This window comes from Polypterus senegalus, chromosome 4 (genome assembly GCF_016835505.1).
Source record: "Polypterus senegalus isolate Bchr_013 chromosome 4, ASM1683550v1, whole genome shotgun sequence".
NCBI classification, from domain to species: domain Eukaryota; kingdom Metazoa; phylum Chordata; class Cladistia; order Polypteriformes; family Polypteridae; genus Polypterus; species Polypterus senegalus.
Window position 1 is genome coordinate 90001814 of NC_053157.1, and position 24345 is coordinate 90026158.

Consider the following 24345-nt stretch of genomic DNA (forward strand, 5'->3'; position numbering starts at 1 on the left):
TGGAAGTTGAAAAAGGAAGACTGCAAGGTTGAGTTTAGGGAGGAGGTGGGACAGGCACTGGATGGCAGTGAAGAGTTACCAGACAGCTGGGAAACTACAGCAGATGTAGTAGTAAGGGTGACAGCAAGAAAGGTGCTTGGTGTGACATCTGGAAAGAGGAAGGAGGAAAAGGAAACCTGTTGGTGGAATGAGGGAATACAGGAGAGTATACAGAGGAAGAGGATGGCAAAGAAGAAGTGCGATAGTCCTAGAGATGTAGAAAGTAGACGAGTACAAGGAGATAAGGCGCCAGGTGAAGAGAGAGGTGGCAAAGGCTAAGGAAAAGGCGTATGATGAGTTGTATGAGAGGTTGGACATTAAGGAGGGAGAAAAGGACCTGTACCGATTGACTAGACAGAGGGACTGAACTGGGAAAGATATGCAGCAGTTTAGGGTGATCAAGGATAAAGATGGAAATGTGCTCACAAGCAAGGAGAGTGTGTTGAGCAGGTGGAAAGAGTACTTTGAGAGGCTGATGAAGAGAACGAGAGAGAGAGAAGAGGTTGGATTATGTGAAGATAGTGAATCAGGAATTGCAACGGATTAGCAAGGAGGAAGTAAGGACAGTTATGAAGAGGATGAAAAATGGAAAGGCCGTTGGTCCAGATGACATACCTATGGAAGCATGGAGGTGTTTAGGAGAGATGGCAGTGGAGTTTTTAACCAGATTGTTTAATGGAATCTTGGAAAGTGAGAGGATGCCTGAGGAATGGAGAAGAAGTGTACTGGTGCCAATATTTAAGAAAAAGGGGGATGTGCAGGACTGCAGTAAATGAGGTGATGATTAGTGAGCAGCAGTATGGTTTCATGACAAGAAAGAGCACCACAGATGCAATGTTTGCTCTAAGGATGTTGATGGGAGAAGTTTAGAGAAGGCTAGAAGGAGTTGCATTGTGTTTTTGTGGACCTGGAGAAAGCATATGACGCAATGCCTCAAGTGGAGCTGTGGTATTGTATGAGAAAGTCGGGAGTGGCAGAGAAGTACGTAAGAGTTGTACAGGATTATGTACGAGGGAAGTGTGACTGTGGTGAGGTCTGCGGTAGGAGCGACGGATGCATTCAACGTGGAGGTGGGATTACATCAGGGATCAGCTCTTAGCACTTTCTTGTTTGTAATGGTGATGGACAGGTTGACAGACAAGATTAGACAGGAGTCCCCGTGGACTATGATGTTTGCTGATGACATTGTGATCTGTAGCAATAGTAGGGCGCAGGTTGAGGAGAACCTGGAGAGGTGGAGATATGCTGTAGAGAGGAGAGGAATGAAGGTCAGTAGGAACAAGACAGAATACATGTGTGTAAATGAGAGGGAGGTCAGTGGAATGGTGAGGATGCAGGGAGTAGAGTTTGCCAAGGTGAATGAGTTTAAATACTTGGGATCAACAGTACAGAGTAATGTAGATTGTGGAAGAGAGGTGAAAAAGAGAGTGCGGGCAGGGTGGAATGGGTGGAGAAGAGTGTCAGGAGTTATTTGTGACAGACGAGTATCAGCAAGAGTGAAAGGGAAGGTCTACAGGACGGTTGGGGAGACCAGCTATGTTATATGGGTTGGAGACGGTGGCACTGACCAGAATGCAGGAGACAGAGCTGGAGGTAGCAGAGTTAAAGATGCTAAGATTTCCACTGGGTGTGACAAGGATGGATAGGATTAGAAATGAGTACATTAGAGGGTCACCTCAAGTTTGATGGTTGGGAGATAAAGTCAGAGAAGCGAGATTGTGTTGGTTTGGACATGTGCAGAGGAGAGATGCTGGGTATATTGAGAGAAGGATGCTAAGGATAGAGCTGCCAGGGAAGAGGAAAAGAGGAGGACCAAAGCGAAGGTTTATGGATGTGGTGAGAGAGGACATGCAGGTGATGGGTGTAGCAGAACAAGATGCAGAGGACAGAAAGATATGGAAGAAGATGATTCGCTGTGGCAACCCCCAACGAGAGCAGCCTAAAGAAAAAGTCCAGGAACAACAATATGTCTTTTATATAGTACATTTTCATAAAAAAGGCATGTAGCTCAGATAATTTGAGTAACTATTAACCACTTGTGGATTGTCCCAATACATAAGAATGACATACCAAGCAACATTCCTGACTCTTAACCATTCTTTCTGCGATAAAATAAGCCATGTTTTCATTCTTGTTAAGCTCATTTGGGCCATGCAGGTTTACTCAGCATCTATGTTTGGCTCAGTGATGGCTTCTAGGAGAGATTCTGTTGGTTCTATTGTATATAATTAGAGTGTTATCTTAATGTACATAATGTACAACTACCATAGTATTCAGTCTGAGCCTATTCTTTATCTCTCTCCATTAGCCAGTAGCATTGTTGGTCGAGAGCTTCTGGGCTTTAACCACAGATCTCGAGAGAGCCCAGCCATTCTTCCTTCTGTTATGTGTTGTGACCATGCTTATCAACATCTAGAAAACTTGATGGGAGGGGCCTGCCCACCCTTTTCAATACAACACATACAGTATGTTGAGGTAATGCCATCATCAGAGTGTAGGGGTTAAGCCCCTAATACATGCTGAAGCTAGTGGCACCCCTGTTGCCTCCCACTGTTTTGTGAAGGCTACATCTACCAGGCCTTTAACGTTCCCAACAACGTAGCACTAAGCATTATTTAGGCATCCGAGCCCTTTCATCACTCCAAAATCAAAATTATAGATAGGGTTTTTATGATCGGTGTACATTAAATTACCATACTGCAGTTAAGACTGAAAGGGTAAAAATGGGAACCATGTAATTTTACAGCGTATGTGTTTTTATGTACTTTTGCCACCACTTCAGGTAATCAGGAAAAAGACAATTTGTTTCTTAGCATGAATTTAAAATGAAGAAATAAATTAGTGTTGCTGTCATATTCTGAATACTAAATAATGTTAATAGACTGCATATTACTATTGTCACAGGACATCAGTAGATAGTTATGGAATTAGTCCATGCAAGAGTAGAGAATCACCAAGCAGTTATGTCTCCCATACTTAAGCCTTAGATTGGTCTCCCATACTTAAGCTATAGCTATTGATCTGCCAAGGGACAGAACCTCAGATGAGTAACTGAGAGGTATGTAGGACTTACTGATCATTATTCACAGTAGAAATGTTTCTTGAAAATTGACATGCGGTTCTTTGGTAACAGAGTAACTGTTTAAATCGGGCTGTTGCAGGTCAATTGTAAAGAACAAAAAAGAGGAAGATAATTGTGGAAATGTGCATTTTAAGTATTGATGGGGGGGAAGGAAAGGCCTAGAACATGTGAAACTGCTGCCAAAGTAAGAGGGACATAAAGATGACTTGAGAACATCGAGATAAAACAGATGGTTAAGAGTAGTTCCAAACAGTTACATGATAAGGAGCAACACTCTAAAATAAGCCATAAAATGCCTTTGCTAAGCTTTGTAATGGTTCATAAAGCAGTGCACTTTCCTATCATATTTAGTTTATGAAAGAAAAATACAGAGGTATCTGTTGCAGACTTCAACCTAATAGTGTAAGCCTCAAAAATACTTGCAAAAGTTTCTGTCTGTTCCTCACACCCTAAATAGAAGTTCTTCAGTTTTGTCCTGGAGAGCCATACATCTAGTCTCTTAATATATAAATCATTAAACAATTAGTGTAAAATGTATTGAAGAGGCTACTTTTATGTCTGTTAATGTTTGAACATCTTGGCAGTCAGGGTGAAGGTTCTATTGCATCATTTTTTTTTTCTTTAAGGTAATCTAACTTGTCTCAAAAAACAAATATTTCATAGAAATGCATTCCATTCCTTTGACAGGCTTCTTTTCAGCTACATGTCAACATGTTTCTTAACAAAGTGAACTCTGTTCTGATAAATAGACACTTGAGCAAATATTTAGTACTGCATAGGATAACTGAGCTTGTTGTGTACAAATAGGCCACTAATGCAAAGCCCATTAGCAACTGAGTATACTCTTTTATATACTAAACTGTTAAAGTGCAGTTTTACTGAATTTAAATAAATCCTTCCATTTTTTAAGGTGCTAATCCAGTTCAGGGTTGCAGGGAGTGATTTTGCTTAAAACCAAATAGCTTTTTGCATTCTATATTACTAATAACTGTTTTTGACTTATTGTCACCACAAACTTGCACTTCTACATACAGACAGATTTTATTCAGAAAGTAGTCAGATTGTGTTCATGTTTACCTAAAATCTGTTGAAATCATGAATCCATCACAGTTTTTTTCCTACATAATTACCTTTGAATTATGTAGGGAAAAATCTAATCCACATCCAATTCTTAATTCCACTTATTTCACTCCAAAATTGTGGTTCAGAGCATATCCTTACAGCATTGGGTATAAGACGAGAAGTAAATCCTGGGTGTGGTTTCAGTTCATCCCAGGCCTCACTCACCCACATGTAAACTAATAGAGGGCAAAATTGGAATTACCAGTTAAACTAATTGTGCTGTGAGACACAGGAAGAATGTACAAAATCACACAGGTGATAATCAGGAGTATGATTCCAAGCCAGGATGCTGGATTCATGAGACAGTATCAGTCACAGTTTCACCATTGTACTGATCTATGAATGCATGAACATGATATAATGTAAACAAAATGGGATAAATTCTGTTCTTGGGCATTTCCTGCTACATTCATATCCACATTAAATATAAAATGGTGAAGTGCCTTATGCATTAATTAAACTAAACTACTTTAAAACTAAACAATTCAGATTAAATTGTGTAAAAAACAGGTTTAAGAGGTATACCATATGTTGATGGTTTAGATTTTTCTTAACATTGCCCTAGCTGGAACAAATTACAGTATAAGGTGCACAAAAGATCATTTCTTGGGGTAATAGGGAAAATGCTATACAGTAATACCAACTGTTAGAATTTGGATTTATTACAGAATTTAATTGTTTTTTTGCAGGAAAGATTTGTGCACTTGATCTTTTTACATAAGGATTCCACCATAGAACAATCTATAGCAGCTTTAATTTCTGTACTTGAACCCTTGTTTGATGAGAGTTGAGTGTCTTCTGAGTGGAGTTTGCATGCTGCACATAGATAAATGTAGGCTTCTTCGTAGGACTTCAGTTTTTTTCCAAATATAGCCCAAAGACTCACTGTTGCAGTATGTTGTTTGGAATCTGTAAACTGGCCCAATATGTTTGTGTACATTGCAGTTATGGATTGATACATAATCAATTGCTGATTATTTTATTATGCCCATTGCTGCCTTGGTAGATTCAATATTTCTCCAGTCCTGAAATGGGAGTAAACTAGTGATGTATATTTTAAATTTGAATTGACTGTATTCAGTTCAGCTGTCCTTTCTGACATTATCAAATTCAGTAGGCTTAATTTTGTAGTGGTAGACAGTGTGGTGTAGTGGTTAAGGCTTTAGACTTCGACTTAATAGGAAATGATTTTTGATATATCGGTGTATCTGTACAATTTTAAATGGGGCAGACCTACCACGTGGTAGGAAGCCTTTGTATCAACATTTGGAGGTGCACAATAACAGAAAAGTTTTTTACGAGACAAGAGTGTACCTCTTCCATCTCCACATCTGGTTTCCCTTCAAGAGTGTAGATTATGCTATAGTGCCTGAAGAGTCCAGAATGACCGAGCCAATATTTGAAGACATCTTTCTGATTCCTTTATCTTAATAACCAATGTAATCATAAAAATGGAAACTGCCGGTAATAAAATTGTATTAGGCAATATTTTCAGACAGAAACTGAATCTAAAAAAGATTAACATAATAAGAGGTTGATATAAAGTCTAAACAGAGAAGAAGTTAAACACTGAAGGCATTAGCAATTGTAAAATGCCTATGGGTGGTTGTTGGCTTTCTCCCAACTTTAATAAAGAAATGTGCTTTTTTCTTTCTAATTTTCATAAGTGTACTCTAGTTATGTACCACCTTTGTCCTATCTGTTCCCCAAGTCAACAATTACTGGCTCCTGAACTCCATCCAGTGGAATGATGGATGGCTAAAATTTACTATTTTATCAGATTGGAAATGGTGAGAATAAAGGTAGCAGCACATATTTCATCATTTTGAACAACATTTATTTTCAGTATAAAAGCTCCTGGTCTTCAGCCATTCTGGTGCCTATAAGTAAATGTGAAGTGTAATGTTCTACATGACTTGATTTCCCACCAAATATCTTGTTCCTTGTTACTTATCAAAGAGAGTGTATTAAATAGAATAGTCTTGCATGTGATTTTTTTTTAGCTAGGTCTGATTGCAGCCAAGTGTTGTGTCATGTAGTCACAAAAAACAAATGTTTTGACTTTATTCACTTAAATTAATAAGACAAAGGGTGGTTATTGATGCCTCATGGATTTGTTGTCCTGGGTTTACATCCTACACCTGGTTGTTGTCTGTGCAGGCTTTTCTCTGAGTAGTCTGTTTTTTCTCCCACATTCATAGGTTAATTTGAATTCAAAATGTGCACCCCCGTGTATGAGTGAGCCCTGTAAGGACAAGTACTTTTGTTTAAGATTTGTTCCTACCTTATGCATGATACTACTGAGATGCATTTTGTGCCCACTACAACATTGAATTGGATTAAACAAATTTGGGAATAATTTCTTATGTCAAGCGAAATGAAAGAGCTCCATGCTTCTAAATTCTGCAGCCTTTGTCAGAATTAACCTTAAGCTTAATTAGTTGAGTCATTTAATTTATAATGAACTTATCAGTTATTTTATTACTTTTTTATTAATTAATTGCAGGTCACTTTTGGTTTGGTTTACAAATAAAATTAGACACCTAAAATATGTAGCTGTTCCACTTTTAGGTTAGTTAAGAAGTAAAAAGTGTTTAAGAATGAGAACTGAAAATATTATTTGTGTGTATTGTGAGGTTAAAGTAGAGTTTTACATTTTAACTCCCTTCATGCGAAATTATGAGAAATGGGATGCAAATAAAACATGCCCATGCATGACTCATAAGAAGATTTTATAGTGTTTTTTTATTCTATTGGAACTGGGACAATATTTTTGTAAGGTATGAACATTTTTTTTTCTACACTGTTTTACGGTTTCAGTTGCATTCTTACATATATAAAATAAGTTGAGGATTTTCATTTGTTTGCATGCCGATCACCACCTAACCTCAATTATAACACATTTGGTATGTGTAAACAGGCAAATAGTTTTCTTAATTATTTTCTGCCTTAAGTGATTGATTTATTTCTTTAATTAAACAAGTATTAAACAAACATAAAGGGAAATGTTTTAAATAAAGTAATTTAAATAAAGTATGGATTATATGTAATATTGAAGTTGCAGTATAGAAACCTTATGCAGTTTATGTACTGGATTTCCAGCACTCTGTGGCAGACTAGCAAATCGGCAGGTTGAAGGGAAGAAGGCAGGATGAAATCTGGAACGAGTACACCTTTGACTGGAAGGCTTTTTTAGGGATATTACAAGTCTCTCAGATGCTAGTATTGATACAAATTATGTCAGAATGGTGAGAATCATACATGTACATTAATTTTTCATTCTTTTTTGTAGACACATCAGGACGATCTACTGGGTTCCTTCAGGCTATACCACAGAACAGACAGCAAGAAGGACCCACTAAATGTTTGCCTTTGTTTTTGAGTTTACAGTAGTGAGTATTGCAGAAGAGAGGCATAACTTTTTGGCAAAGTCCAACTTTTTCACAATAAACTGGCTTAATATCTAATACCTTAAGTAAAATTTACAGCACTACTCCAAATGATGTATTAAAAGAGCAAAAAGTATGAGTCTAAAATTGTAAGGTAAATAAAAGTACAACCAGAGAAACAAAGCAATGTTAAAACTACAGGTATACTAATACGATTGTTTGGCAGACATTACCAATACTCTATTAACAGAATAGACTCATACTGAGTGCCAACAAGAGATAATGTACATTTGAAAAGGAAACTGTAAAATCGTATTTAATGTATTACAAAGAAAAACCCCTATGTTTTTTGTTTATTTATGGAATAACTGAGATTTCTTATTTTTACTGTTTATTAAAATGAACAGTAACACATGCTCATGTTAGTTGAGTTGAGTTTTCACCAAGAAACTACAGGCTTATGGTAATTTATGACTAGTACGATACTGTAAATATCTAACTTAACGATAGTGCATACCCATATACTTTGTTTTAATCTCACAAATGATATGTGGATTATATATACAGTAAGCGATAACCCTTGATCCCAGTTTTGAGTACCTCCAAATTTCTCACAATACAAGAGACGATGCAACCAGAGAGAATGGAACTACATATTTTTAGGCGGAGATGATGATGATTAGATGACAGTGACAATATGAATAGAATAAGCACATGTTGTGTTTTGAATCTTTTTATTGTTGCTCATGTTTATTCTCATTATTGAAAGATAAATTGATCCAATCATACTAAATAATAGTTGATTTTGAAGGATGGATTTCATCACCTCTGAAAGGTGAAAGATTTGTATAAAATACACCCTTTCAGGTTAAAATTGCATATTTCCATTTCTTGTTTGCATGAAAAATTAATAATTTACATTTGGGTGAATATTAATGTTTTAATCATTTTTTCCAGTGTTTTATCTTTTATTTAGTAATGCAGTGAAGCTACTTAACTTTTGCACTTTTCAGAGAACAGGTCAAGATACACCTCTTTAGTAAAATTAAGTGACACTCTGCTTGTTTACTACACGGTCCATTCTGAACAAAATACTATTAATATTAAGGCATTATGAAGAAGATGCCATATTGCTAGCTATATACAATAACCATGTTCACTCTTCTTTGAGTAATATTTAGGCGGTTAGCTCATCTGTGTTGCATTATTCAAAAATGCATTGTCAAGATTATTTCATGTTGTGATTTTGAGCCATAACTGTGAAAATGAAGGAATGGATTTTAAACATACCATTGTGAAACTGATTCACATCCCAGTGCCAGTGATGATAGGTTTGGATGTAAGTGTGCCCTGTAGTGGATTACTATCCAATCCAAGGATGATTTCCTCCTTGCACCCATTGCTGTGTTATTTTGGTTTCTTGAACATAGTGGATTCATAAAGTAGATGAGGGAAAAAATGTCTGTCTTTTTTCCTAATATGGTAAAATACCATGATGTTTAATTTTGAAAGTTTTGCCGAAATAGCTGTAAAACAGATATGCTGTTGATATTGCCAATGCAAACATTGCCTATGCCAGTGCTATGGGTATTGCCAGGCTTGTTGAAGATTTGAGTATAACAGCTGGTGCAACATTTCAGTGAATCAGGTGGCCTGTTCTAATGCTTAGATATTTTTTTATTTTTTTTTTTGCGAGTCCTGTACCTCCTCCCACTTGTTTACAGATCAATGCTTATCATCATTTCATTTTGGTTAACTTCTTGTCTATGTGATACACAATCACTTGCCTTTTTCAGAAAATAAAAGCCACACTTTTAAGAAATGCCATTTCACATTGATACATTATCAAAGATATGCAGGTAAAGTCTGGTGATCTACTTGTTTAGTTTAATCTTTGCTTCCTACTCAGAATTTAGATTCAGGTATGTTGCTTAGCATAATTGTTAAACATGAAAAACAAGTTCTTGTTCCAAATGCCTTTGTGGCAGCTCTTGCTGATTCATAGCACACACCCTGAACACTCCCTAAAGCTTTTATTAATCCATATGGGAAGGATACTGTATGTTATGTAAATGGTTTTTAGTGTGCAAAGGGAGGTTTCAGAACTTTTAAACTTAAACAGCATTGGTTCACTGGGTAGTGCAAACTGTGGCAGGGTTTTTCCTGGATGGTATTTTTCAAATGTGTTTATTGTGCAATTTACTTTGATCAAGATGAAGATAATAACCACAATGTCTTTTCCTTGTGCTTTTTGTGTGTGTCTGTGTGTATGTCTGTATTTGATCATTTCTGTCTATGTGACATGTACAGTACATGTATATTATATGGACATGTGCAAAAACATAACATAACATTCTCTTAAGCAACCCTGAAACTGGTGCCAGTACATCACAAGATCTAATGACACAGGGCCAATATAAATTCACCATTTAGCCTATCCTGCACATGCAGTATTTTAATGAGGGTAATGACAGTCATCACCCCCTCTCAAAATGTTTACCTTTTGTTGCCTACAGTCTTTAAGTTACTTATTTTATTCAATAATCAGGTAGCAGCCTAAACTCCTATTTTCAAACCCTGTTTAATTCAGCTGAATTAGAACTGTTACACAGCATAATCAATATCATATTCATTATTTATCAGAATTTTAATTCTGCTGTGATAATCTGCATTATTTATTAATGTAATAATTTGGATTTGTGCAGTTGAAAGTTTGAAAATCTGAATCAAGATCTGACAAGCTACTGTTTAACCTGTCCTGTTTAGTTATTAGTCAAACTGTTTAGTTTCTCTTTCTCATGATCAATCATTTTCATTTTACAGGTTTTTAGTCATCATGCCTGTTGAACGAATGCGAATGCGTCCTTGGCTAGAAGATCAAATAAATTCAAGCAAAATACCGGGCTTAAAATGGTTAAATAGGGTAAGTATATTTAATTTCTTACTGCCAACTACCTACACCTACAAAATTTATTTGGTATCTTTTAGTTTTGTAAAATTGGACTAAGAATCTTTTTTTATTAACGTTTGTAAGCCACTGTGACCTTTATTTGTTGACATTGGATACTCAACCACTTACTCTTGACAACAAGACATGATTATTAACATACCAAAAAGCCATATATTCTTTTCTATGTTTGTTTGCTTATGCACTAAGCAAAGAGAAATGAATGGATCCAGTGATGCCAAAGTTGGCTTTGGTTTTGTGAACGTGAAATGGATTAATCAGGTTTGAGAATGTTGTGTTATATTTATAAAAATGTATATTTGTGAATCATTACCCGTATTCATCCACTTCATGATTAGCAAAAGGTATATTCTTTTAAACTTTTTTGTATAGTCTCACCCAGTTTAGCCTACGATCCTACCAATCTCTGCTTTTCGTAGTAAGCTACAATCTGTAATGGATGAATCTCATTAGTGTTCCTGTTCCCAGAGGAAAAGTATATCTGACATTTTTGTGACATCGGTAACCCTTCACCAATAATTCCAATTTTTAGCCTCTTAATAATATAGTTTCTTCTTCTGTTTACAATTCTGTTCCATATCTAACATAAAGAAATATTATAAAGTAAGAATGTAGCTTATGTTGCCAGTTAAAAGATCAAATTTTACTTACACTTCATAGAACACACAAGTCACTTGGAATGAGGGAGAATGTTCATTTTGACCACTGAGAGAGGAAAGGTAATGGATATGAATGTCTGAAATTTGTGTTGAACACAGCTTTCCAGTGATCAATTTCAAAAAATACATTTGTTTGCAATTGATTATAAGGGCAATTTATGGCAAACCTCTAAGAAAGAATTACCTGTCCTGTTTCAAGTGTGGAGTGTTTGTTTGAGATGTTTTAATATGATGCTTTGATCATTTTCTTCCTGCTGGATTGCCTCAACACATGCAGCAATAACATATTTCACTCCTTTGTTAAAGTCTCTGGAAATACCGCAATTGAACCATTTTAAACATTGCTGCAGTTTGTAGGTCTGTGTATTGAATATTATTAAAAGGAAACAAGTGAAAATGGTGGTGGTTTTATGTATCAATGTTTATCTCAGCCTTTTATATAGGATTGCCATAAATCTACTGCTCTACTTACTGCCTTTCCAATTGTTTTGGTGGCAGGAATATTATCTATATATCATCTATATTATCTATATATATATTAAACAAGCTTTAACTAACCTTTGAAAGCCATCATCTCGAATGTTATCATTATCTTTGATTTGTGTATGTGTATGTGCAGATATTACATCCTCCTGTTAGGCCACTGTGTTGTGTTTGTTTAACTGAGGCTGTTTTTGGCTGACTTGAAAAAACCTTGGATTATATTGGCTTCCCATGCTTTACAAAGTTAGTCTTTTCCTGAAAACCCCTTTGTAAACTGAATTTTCATAATGCAAACATCCAGGTAACATTAACTTAAATGGAAAAAGATGTAAGTGTTCCTTGGCCCAAAAAATAACTCTGGTTTTGTTCAAATGGCACAAAATACATGAAATTTAGAGAACTGGTTTAATAATAAACTTGGTCATCAAAACAAACCAAAAAAAGATATTTCCTTTCACTAAGTGCCCTTTAATAAAGCTGTTTAACTACGCTTTATCTTGTCAAGTTTCACATTCAAAGTAATGGCCTTTCAGTTTTCTTTGGCTTTTCCAACTATTTCACTGTCTTTTTGGAGTCATGATATTCAAGAAAATATACTTTATTATAACACTTGACACGTTGTGTGAACCATAGTATGTGAACACACAAGAAAACTTCTTTGCATCCTGCTGATCCATTACTCCACCCCATTCAACAGGTTTCTGCAAGAAAAGTCACCCAGTTCAGCATTGGCTGTATTACTTCTCTCTCTGTCAGCTTTGGCCTTACTTTTGCAAGCAGTGTGTTTTTCTCCAGCTCACCTTCTGACTCAATATTTTAAGGACCGCTAGTACTAGTGGTCACTTTTTTTACACTATCCTGTTATGTCCTGAGATCAGGAATGTCCTTACAAATTTCTGAGGTTGTCTTCTTAGAGCTGCTACTCCTGGTCCCTTGCATCCTTGAGCGCCAGTTCCTATTTAAGCTCCAAGGACCACATGCTCTCTTTCCTCTTGAAACTGTGCTTCATACCCGTTTCACTTCTGATATGTCTATGCCAGCCCAGAAACATGTTACACAGTATTTGGTGTGCAGTGTTTAAAAATAGAGTGTGGGTCGGGCTACTGCTGCAGCCTGGAGACCTGCCAATCCATGTGCAGAAAGTTTGGTTGTCTTTCTTTTTCATTTATAATCTGCATGTTTATAAAATGTATTGTCAAAGTACAAATCCCAGGTCTGAGAAAACTCAGTTTTCTGAAAAGAGCACAAAGCAATGGTTTCACACATAAATCAACATAAAACGACTGTTGTACTTGCTGTTGGTGCTTGTTTGCAGTTCACAGCAACAGCAGCTGCGCGGGGTACGGCTTGATGGCCAATAGGAATGCACAGTGGGCTGGCTATCTTTGTGAGACAGGTGTGCAGGGGTGGCAGTTGCAGTGAAACACAATATAGTTTGTACCTCCTGTCATCGTAAGTGTCTGTCCTCCCAAGCGAACGTTGCCATAGGTGCATCAGCTATACGAATGTGTTCAGCACCACGATCACCTGGGGACTGATCAGCTGATGCCAGTACTTCACTTTCGTTTTCGATCTACATCTCCAGATCACTTGCATCAAAATTGGAGTCCGACAAATCAGAATCTGATTCGGCAATGTGAATAAAGTCATCCACAAATTATTTTGCTTTGAGCATTCACTTTGGTATCTTTCCACATGCCATTTTAGAAGCTGTTTGCTCTATATTACTCATACACGCACAGGGAATCAAGGTCAAATCAACGAAGCTAATTTTCCTTCTAGCAAAAGCATATCGAAAGTATGGAGGAATATTTCGGACAAAATTATATAAATAAATAAATGCGTAAATAAATAAAAGTACTGTGAAATGTGAGCATAAATAAATAAAGGTGTTATGAAATGAGAGCCTAAATAAATAAATATATCATGAAATGAGAGCATAAATAAATAAATGTGTCACGAAATATGTTTTTTGTTGCTTATGTATTTATTTCATTTTGTCCGTAACATTCCTGCAAACCATCATGAAATACGACTTGAAATAAAACTGTCACATTCACTCGTCAAAGTTGAGAGGGTGGGCTCTAACACGCCCTCTAGTTACTGATTGGTGAATCGATAGCACAAGAATTAATTAGAAAAATGCTTACTACTGCCAAAGAAATGGATTCTGCCGAAGATATTACGTATTTCAGAGAGAGAATTGAAGATTTATCGGAAGAAATTACAATGTTGGCGGCCCTTTTAGACTTCGATACGTACAATACAAGAAAAATTGTATACAGTAAATGTGTGTCTGTGACACTAAACGTACGTACATGTACTAAATACTGTAAGTAGAAAATTAATTATAGTTACTCACCAACAATGATGAGACGACTTGTCCAATAACGATGAGTTTAGTTTTACTGCACATTATATATTTAGTTATGCTTACATATAAAACCCGCGATAGAGTGAAGCCACGAAAGTCGAAGCGCGATATAGCGAGGGATTACTGCATATATTATATATATATATATATATATATAGATATAGATATAGATATATATATATATATAGATATAGATATAGATATAGATAGATAGATATCATAATATACCGTATATATATATTATAATATATAACATGCCATTCAGCCCAACATAGCTCACCAAGTCCTATCCACTTATTTCTTTAAAAAAAAAAAAATCAAGTAGAGTTTTGAAAATCGCTAAAGTCTTAATGTCTACCATGCTACTTGGTAGCTTATTCCAAGTGTCTATTTTTCTTTACACAAAGAACAACACCCTAATGTTATTTGGAAATTTGTTAAGGGTAAATTTCAAACAATGTCCTTGCGTTCTTGATTTTCTAATTTTAAAATAACTCTCGATCCACTGTACTAATTCCTTTCATAATTTTAAACCCTTCAATCATGTCACCTCTTAATCTTACTTTACTTAAACTGAAAAGGCTCTTTTATTCTATCCTCATAATTCATCCTCTGTAGCCCTGGAATCAGCCTATTTGCTCTTCTCTGGACCTTTTCTAGCGCTGCTATGTCCTTTTGGTAGCCTAGAGACCAAAACTGCACACAGTACTCCAGATGAGGCCTCACCAGTGTGTTATAAAGCTTGAGCGTAACCTCTTTGGAGTTGTACTCCACACATCATGTTATATAACCTAACATTCTTTTTGTCTTCTTAATGGCTTCTGAACACTGTTGGGAAGTTAATAGCTTAGAGTCTACTATGATTCCTAATTCCTTCCTATGTGAAATACTTTACATTTACTGACATTAAATTTCATCTGCCAGAAATCTGCCCAAACCTATATGGTATCCAAGTCCTTCTATAATGATATAACGGATTCCAAATTTCCAGTCTGCTAATTCACCTATCTTGGTATCATCGGCAAACTTAACCAGCTTGTCACTTATATTACTATATATTACTGACCCCTGTGCAACACTACTTTTAACATTGGCCAATTCTGATAAGGTTCCTCACACCATCGCCCTCTGCTTCCTGTGTGTGAGCCAATTCTGCACCCATCTAAAAACATCACCCTGAACTCCCACTTCTTTTAGTTTGATGCCCAACTTCTCATGTGGCACCTTCTCAAATGCTTTTTGGAAGTCAAGATAAATAATATAAGCTCCACTTTGATCATATCCTTTTGTTGCCTCCTCATATAATTCCAGCATGTTAGTAAAACACCACCTCCCTCTTCTGAACCCATACTGACTGTTCTAATAACTCCTGTCCTTGCCAGGTGTTGCTCAATCTTATCCTTAATAATTCCTTTCATTAATTTTCCCGGGGGTAAATATTATCTGGTCCTGGTGATTTGTTTGAATTCATTTTGTTTAATCTGAGCAGTACTTCTACCTCTACAATTTCCAAATCCTTCAGTACCTCCTTAGTAGTTGCGCTTACCTCTGGGAGGTTATCCACTTGCTCACTTGTAAACACCTCAGAAAAATGTAAGTTAAGCATCCGCTATTTCATTGTCTGTATCTTTTAATTCTCCTTTACTATTTCTGATGCACTTAACCTCCTCCTTGACTGTTCTTTTACTGCTAAAATACTGAAAGAATCTCTTAGCGTCTTCTTTCACCTTTTCTGCTGTATTCCTCTCCAACTGTCTTTTAGCCTCCCTGATATCCTCCTTAATGGTTGCCCTCATGTTCTCATACACTGTACAATTCACTTTGCAGTCATATAAAATATAAAATTACATATATATAGTATATAAAATTAGATATTATTTTAATCATTTGAACACCATATAATGTCTGGTTAAAAATTTATTTTTCTACTTAACTCCAAAAGTGTGCAGTGGAATATTTGATTAAAGAACTTAATTTAATAAATTTAAGACATAAGTTGGTATAGAACACACCAAGCAATAAAGTGTTATACTGTTAACAGTCTATCTCTCTGGAGTTAGAATGTTAAAATTTTAATTTACCAGTGCTAGATTCAATTCTTTGAATTAACTCAAATTGAGGTTATACTGTATATGGATGTATAAAATAATGTTTGTCAATAAGCAGGAGATGGTAGTATGAAAAATGAAAGAGGAGAATTCCAGTGTAAATAAAGTCATCAATGTCATGCTGCATTAATGTTCTGAAGCACACAGTCTTTTTCCTGCGTCAGAATGTTAACATAGGGTGACTGCCTAGATGAACTGGTTAGGCCAGAAAAACTTGACACGTTCTTGTTCAAACAGTTTATTGGAGACCACTTTTCACTCTGTTTTTCTCAGAGCAGTAAAAGTCAAGCTCACTCTCTGAGTTAGTCTTTAACACAAAGTAAGACAATGAGGGATATGTTGCATTTTAAAATTTGGTTACAACCAACGTCAGTATGACTATCCACTGAAATGCCTGAGGCAGATTTACAGAGAAGGCAAATGTATGTGCAATTTACCACAATTGGTGAAATGCATTTCCAATTTATATGTGCGTTTTTTTTTTTTTTTTTTTACAAATGCAAAGAACAGAATAATTTTTTTAAAAATAATTGTTTTACAAATGCTCAGTGGGTGCAAGTTAAAGTAGTAGGTTTTTCACACTTTATTTAGGAGTAAGAAGTGCTGGTGTATATTTTAGGCGAGAGGGGCTATTTTTTGGTCAATTTTTATAATAAACACCTACAGGGGAGGAATATATTTTACATTCTATGAATTTAGCTAATCTACTGTAACTCTTTAGGGAAGTTGATCTTTTGTGACTACCTCTGACTTACCCTGTTTAATGTCCCTAAAATCTCTTCCATACAATTTATTAAATTCTGATTTTCTGGACATCTATGGAATGTTCTTGACCATCACGACAGTTTATATCATTTAATGCTTATTAAATGTCAATGAGACTTCTTCTAAAGCTTCTTTCTTCTCAGCAATGGGAAACAAATATTTTAAATAAAAAACAAATTTTTATCTTTTAAAAGGAATGTAAGAGTAATGTGTACACTATAAAAAGAAAGTGGTTATACCTGTACATTTTTTGGATTATGCAAAACTACAATATTTTGGGTCCATCATGAATTCTTAAAATGGTGTGTGTAACTGCATATTCAGTTACCAGTTACTAAAAGAAATTATGTATTTTGAATGTACTCTACAAAGCACAGTTGTAGTTAAAATTTTTGGGATAGAGGAGCCAGTCTTAATAATGAAACAGACACACTGTGCAAAAACCTCACTTCTTCTCTGTATCTTCAGACTCTTGGCAATTTCTTTGAAAAATGTTCTTTTTAGAGACAAACTTTATCCGGCTCAAAGATTTTATGGATACATTTTTTAGCTTGCCTGTTACACTAAGCAGGTTCCCTGTTTGCATTATTAGGATAGTGCAAGGGCTTTATGTGTAAATAGCATCAGTCCAAACATACAGTAAACTGTCCCAGAGAAATATGTGCTGCACAACCATGACTAGTTCACATATTAAAATATCTTAAAGGATTTTGTGTATATAAAATGTTTATTACATATATGTGTTTTCTTCTGTGTCTTGTATTTTCACATTTTTTTATACTTGGAATGTTGTTAGTTGGACAAAACCCATCTTCATTTTGTCTTAATGTGTCTGATGTTGTTGGTACCTTTTGCTGTAATCTAACATAAACACAACCAGAAAGAATGGAAGGGGCTGAAGAGGATGTTTAGAGAGAGTTGGGGAATATTCATAGTAGTTGAAAACAACTTTGAGGTCTGTTCTCAGTAAAAAAAAAAAGGAATTCATTAGTCTCTTGTGTGGATTTACAAATTCTAATGAGGAATTAGCTTTATTCCCTGAAGCTAAATTAAAACAATTGGAGTATTAAATAAATGGAGACTACTTGAAAGTATTCTGTAGTCCTGTGGCTAAGCAAAGAATATCATGGGATAGAATCATACCAGGTCAGCTTTCTCTTTTCTTTCTTTCTTTCTTTCTCTCTCTCTCTCTCTCTCTCAGGTCAGGATTTGTTTTTATGCCATTTCTTAACATTGGCAAGAATTCAGTTATATCTAGTGTGTCTTTTGATTGTGTATAGTGTATTATGCTTTGTTGTTGGCTGTATCCAATGAATGCATGCATGTATCTTAAATTTTACCTTTGAGTTATTATTCACTGTGTTAATCAATAAGCCTACTAAAAATTGTGCTATAAAGCTTTCCTGGGCCTAAGTGTGACAAAACTGCCTAATTTAATTTAAAATGTTATTTAAAGCAACTATGCATGCACTATGGCGTCCTTGAAATGCAACTGGTAGAAAGCTAAAACCTGTACACCTTGTATGTTGGTAGGAGTGATGTGTAACATGCAAGTGACAGAAAGAAATGTGACCAGTGTATCAACTCAGTATATGGGTCAGTAAAATAAATGAAAGAGTAAGTGAATCATTAATCTTGATCTGTTCTTTTTAACTGAACTTAATGATTCAAACCACTTTAGAGAATACAAGAATTCACATCACTCTATAGCATCATTACAGGTAGGAAATTAAAATACTATTATTATTTATTTATTTATTTATTTTTTTGTTTAAACTTTTTTGTTGGAGTTGCAATAGACAAGTAACAGTATTTAAGTATATTGTGCCATGCAGTGTAAAGCCCAAAGAATTAATTGAGTAAAATGACATCTTCTTGGCTTGGATGGTTAAGGTGGTTGTTGAAGTGACCTGCCCTAATTTGAGAAGACATCTAGGGCACACCAAACATGCACACACACATACAGCACTTGCATACCTAAGGTTTGTATTGGTTTCCCCTTGTACTGTGGAGTCCACTCACATACTCAGTAACTCCAAATATTCTAGTGTAAATGAGAACAGTTAAGTCTTTTTTTCCCTCACAAAAGCCTAGTTTTTGTTGAAATTGTCTATTTTGGTTCCGGTAATAAACGGTTCCAAAGTCATCAGACTAAACCTGTCCTATCCAGTTTAAAGAATATAAAGCTTGTTGTATTATATAATTTATTAAGGTGTGTATATTTTAATCTTCAGAGTGAATGTTAGTAACATCAGGCTCTCATAATAGTGGGTGACCATTTTGTTACATGTTTAAAACATATCAAATTTAAAGAAAAAAAATGTTTTTTATCAACAATTGTATTTGATTTTTCTGGCTTTTTTCTGCTCAATTGCCTCCAATAAGAAATCGGCATCTACATTTAATGTATCTAATGGAATGTATTTAAGGCAGAAGTCAAGAACCTTTAAAATTAGGTATCTGCTTATATTTTTCTATTAAAATATGCTGAAAGCTTTAACTTATGTTTCAGTATGATAAAATAATGTCCAAATTGACTAGCTTGTGAAATGTACAGTGTTAACTAGAGCCTGCTACATATAGATTTCTTTCAACTACTGTACTTGATGTTTTTCCATAACTGCTTCTTTAGTAGTTCTAGCATCACCTGATTATATGTTTGATCCTTGATCAGTAAATACTGTCTGATCATCCTGTCATCAACTATAATGTGCCTTAGTGCTGTATTTAATAGTTAATGAAGTTGTGATTCACACAATTCTGCTATACTTAACTTAATTCTTCCTTTGGTGTAAAATCAGTGAAGGGGAGGTAGAGACATACTCTGAAGTCTTTAGTCTTTCTTTTATCATTGTCATCACAAATAATGTCATTCTGATGTTAATGATTTTCTATCATGAAGTATTAACACATCTCATTTTATTATTTAAATTGAATATTCTGACTAAACAGTTAATATATTTATGGCCCATAAAGGCAGCATGTCATCATAACAAGAATCTTTGTTCCAAGTGGAACATGATCACATTTCTTCTTTTTGGCTGCGGTCTTGGTTTTCAGCTGTGTTCATCTGACTTGATTTGGATAACTAATTTAAATTTTGTAAGGCTTTGTGAACTCAATCAAGACCGAGCATGGATGTAAAACATTGTGACAGAGAGATAACCAGTGATTAAGCAGCAAGGTGTATTAACTCCATTTATTCATTTTTTTGTTTACAAAAGCTAATCAGATATGTTTTAGTTATCCTAGACATCCTTTCTTACCTCATCTTCTCTCAGTAAGCAGAATATTTTACAAGTTCTTGGTCATATAAAAGATTTTGTGCTTTGAATGTTTGTCTGAAAGGTGGCTTTTCTTATAGCTCATATACAGCAATATTTACTTTACTTTTCTTAATACAATCTAATATAATTTTATGCAAGTATGTTACTGCAGTTTGCATAACTATAATATAAAACACAGTGACATACTAATTGTTCATTATATTTGCTGTAAAAATATTGAGTGTTTTCATTTTACATGTACTATACATTTCTATTTTATGTATGTTTGTATTAGTTTAAATGAAATTACTCTTTAACACAGAGATTGGAACAATTAGTTAGTATATATTAGCATTTACTATAGAGAGCAGCTTTTGTTTTTTGTGAACTTCAATGTAGGGGTGTGTTATTAGGCCAAATATTACAGATAGTAGATGGTTAGACTGAAATTGTCTTCAACATTATAAGAATGAATTATAAAGCAGAGTCCATCTGCTGAGCAAAAGCATTGTAGTGATTGTGTTTTATGTGTTTACAGATTGTTTGTATTTGAGAATTTAAAGAGTACTTTTAAAGCAGTGCCCACAAATAACCTGTTAACATTATTTTGGCTGTCATTTTATGGTTTTGTCCAAACTGCAGATTTTACAATTGCCTTTGACGTAACCTCCATCTTCAGTATCACTCTGTTTCATTATTCTTGCCCAAGGTCCTTTTTTTTTTTTTTTTTTTTTTAAAAGGCAGTTGTTCCAAAACCAGTTAACTTTGACTCACAACAGAAATGTCCACTAATTTTCAGAAAGCACAACATGCATTAAATGGAAAGCTTGCAAATCATAGTATTGTAGTGTTCATTACACATTTTGTTTATAGCCCTGCTCATTCAGTCTCCCCTAAAAGTACCAACAGTTAATCAGACAAATATTACAAAAATAACTGGCATTGGACCATAATGATCTGGTTAACAGTGAGCCAGCACAGGCCTACTTTTCTATTACAGAATTCTTAAGTACACTAGAAAAGCATTACTTAACAATAAACAGACTGAAAGATTGTTTCAGAAAATGTTTGGAATTCTGTTTACCAGTTGTAGGTGTGTGTGTTTGAGTAAATATACAGTGTACATAATATTTAACCTAAAAATCCTGTGTACATTTTTTTCTGTAAAAATCTTTTATATAATTGCTGTTGTCTCTTTTGTGTTTTATCATCTGTAAAAAAACTACTACCCAAATGAGGCAGTGTTGAGCACAAAAATAATTTTAAATTACTTTAATTATTTAAACGTATATTTATAATGTATTATAGGTGAATATTTAGACAGTAGTCTCTAAATGTGCTTATTAGTAATGTTGAAGTTGTGTAGAATGTCTGGTCTGATATCCTTTACTAGTACCATAATATTAATACTGAAAGAAAAAAGAAACAAAATTTTAAACTTCAATCTCTTGAAACATTTCTAGAAATCTGTTTTTATGCTATGGCCTTTATACAACAATAGCAACATTGGGACATAACACAATATGCAGTGTTTAGTATCATCAATAAAATTTTTATATGCATGTATATGCAAGCGGAGTATTGTATTATACATGACTTGTATCTCTGCTTGTGAAATTGCAGTTAGAATCCATGCCATACTTCAGGCAAAAAGTTAAAGTTATTTCAAACAGTTTATTGAAATTTGAGGGAAGTAAAGATTTAAGAATTCTTTAAGGTTTGTAAGGTATCTGCATTTAGGAATTATCAAGATGATCAGTGGTTCTGTGTTTTAATTGACCTTTATTACTATTTAGAAGACATTAACTGAAAGTGTTTTTTACTTGGGTGAGGAAATCTTTCATTATATTACCTGGCCATTGCCTGATTTGATTGGAATATAGTTTCAGGCTATGTTGTTTTTAGAACAATTGTAATCACTTTGAGGTTTAAGTGGACAAGTCAATCAAAACCTGCTATGGGCAATGTAATAATACTTTCATTGTTTTTTTCTTCTGAAACTGAAATAACTACCAGTGAAGTCAACTTTTTTGGTAAAAAAATTCTTTGTGTTAAACTTGCTTTATAGAAAACTAGCCATGTTGCCTGTCAAAAACAGATAATAGAATAATTTTAAAATATTTGCTATTCTTTGTCATATGTATAGTTTCAGATCTTTTCCTCTGTATTTGTGTGTGTTAATCTCTCTTTACTATCATTCCCTTTCTTGCACATTTTCCAATAAAGCCTACTTTTCCTACTCTGTCATTTTTTCAATGCACCTTCATCACCTCTGGTCTGATTTTTATACTTTAATCTTTTTTTTTTTTTAATTTCTTTATTAATTTTATTGCAATCCATACAAAGCAATCAAGTTTTTACAAAAAGAAAAATTGAGTTAAGGACAGATCGATCCCCACCCCTGAGAGAGAGAGCAAGCCAAACGGCGTGAAATTTAAGGGTTGTAAACATACCTAAATTAATAAATTCTCTGTGCTTTATAAGCTTATTTTAAAATATTACTGATTAGATCCTGCCATGTTTTGAAAAACGTCTGTACGGATCCTCTAACTGAGTATTTGATTTTTTCCAATTTCAAATAATATAACACATTGGTTTCCCACTGACTTAAAAGAGGAGAGTTTGGATTCTTCCAGTTTATCAGAATAAGTCTGCATGCCAACAGTGTAGTGAATGCAATCACAGTTTGTTTGTCTTTCTCCACTTTAAACCCCTCAGGAAGAACCCCAAACACAGCTGTTAATGGGTTAGGAGGGATTGTGTGTCCAAGGCTGTCTGAAAGGCAATTAAAAATTTTTGTCTAATTTGGTGCAGGCCCAGAACATGTGACCCAGTGAGGCTGGGACTTGGTTGCAGCGTTCGCAGGTTGGATCATGCCCTGGAAACATTTTGGAGAGTTTTAGTCGAGACAGATGTGCTCGAAATATAATTTTGAGTTGTATAATTGTATACTTTGCGCATATGGAGCTCGAGTGAATTCTCTGCATTGCTACTTTCCACTCCTTTTCTGATATATTAATTGAGAGATCTTTTTCCCAGTGTCCTCTTGGATCTTTGAAAGGGAGGGATTGTAAAATGATTTTATATATTGTAGAGATGGAGTCTAAGTCACTAAGATTGAGCAATATTTTTTCCAGCATGGATGAGGGTACAAGATGAGGAAAATCTGGAAGGTTCTGTTTAATAAAGTTCCGGATTTGAAGATAGTGAAAGAAATGTGTAGCTGAAATGTTAAATTTGGAATTTAATTGTTCATAGGATGCAAAGACGTTGTCTATATAAAGATCTCTAAGCAAGTTAATTCCAAATTTTTTCCAGATATTAAAAACCGCATATGTTTGTGAAGGTTGAAAGAGGTGGTTCTCTTGCAGAGGTGCCACAGATAGAAGCTTCTCCGTCTTAAAATGCTTTCTACATTGGTTCCAGATTCTAAGTGAGTGGAGCACAATTGGGTTATTAGTATATTGCCGATAACGTGTGTTTGTTGGAGCACAGAGCAAGGAATACAAAGAAGTACTGCAATACTTTTGATCTTTAAATGTTACTCTCTCCGCATGCGCCTTTACTCTTCCTCGTGTTTCTCACACTTGCACATCGTTTTTTTGTCTCTCTACCAATGCCAAACTGACCAATAAGATTTCTCTGAGGGTACACAACACTCAGACCTTAGTGTTTTCTTATAAAGCAGATGCATACTGTACCAAATGCCAATGTCTATAAATTAAAATGCTAAAACCCTACCGATATTGTCACAGTATATAACAAGAGGTACAGGAAAGGAGCATCTCTTGAAACATTTTTTTCAGTTTTCAGACACTAATTGTGTGTTTCACCAATGAAACAACCATCATTTTCTGAGACCACTACAATCAAAGAGGTGTCATTAATAGATATGCTAGTAAAAGTACATTTATTGAAGTAAGAGAAGAACAATTGTAGGCATTACTTGCTTTTGATAAGTCCATTTATGCATGTGTGCTCGTAAATAATATATCCTGCCATACATTTTCACATGCTAAGGAAGCCTGAGATCCCGAATTTTGTATTAAAGTTCCATTTGCTCAATGAAGAACAAATAAAAAAATATACT

At 34.8% G+C, this 24345-nt stretch overlaps 1 protein-coding gene across 4 annotated transcripts in view; it reads left to right on the plus strand.

The window, feature by feature from the left end:
• Nucleotides 1–24345, plus strand: part of irf2 (interferon regulatory factor 2) — a 121344-nt gene that overhangs the window by 48225 nt on the left and 48774 nt on the right. For 2 of the 4 annotated variants that reach the window (XM_039751022.1, XM_039751025.1), the window contains exons 2-3: nucleotides 7536–7635; nucleotides 10456–10555. In XM_039751022.1, coding sequence (XP_039606956.1) covers nucleotides 10469–10555 — 87 coding nt within the window. In that variant the 5' untranslated portion in view covers nucleotides 7536–7635; nucleotides 10456–10468. The remainder of the gene's footprint in view (nucleotides 1–7535; nucleotides 7636–10455; nucleotides 10556–24345) is intronic. The other 2 variants (XM_039751026.1, XM_039751024.1) reach the window with 1 other exon arrangement.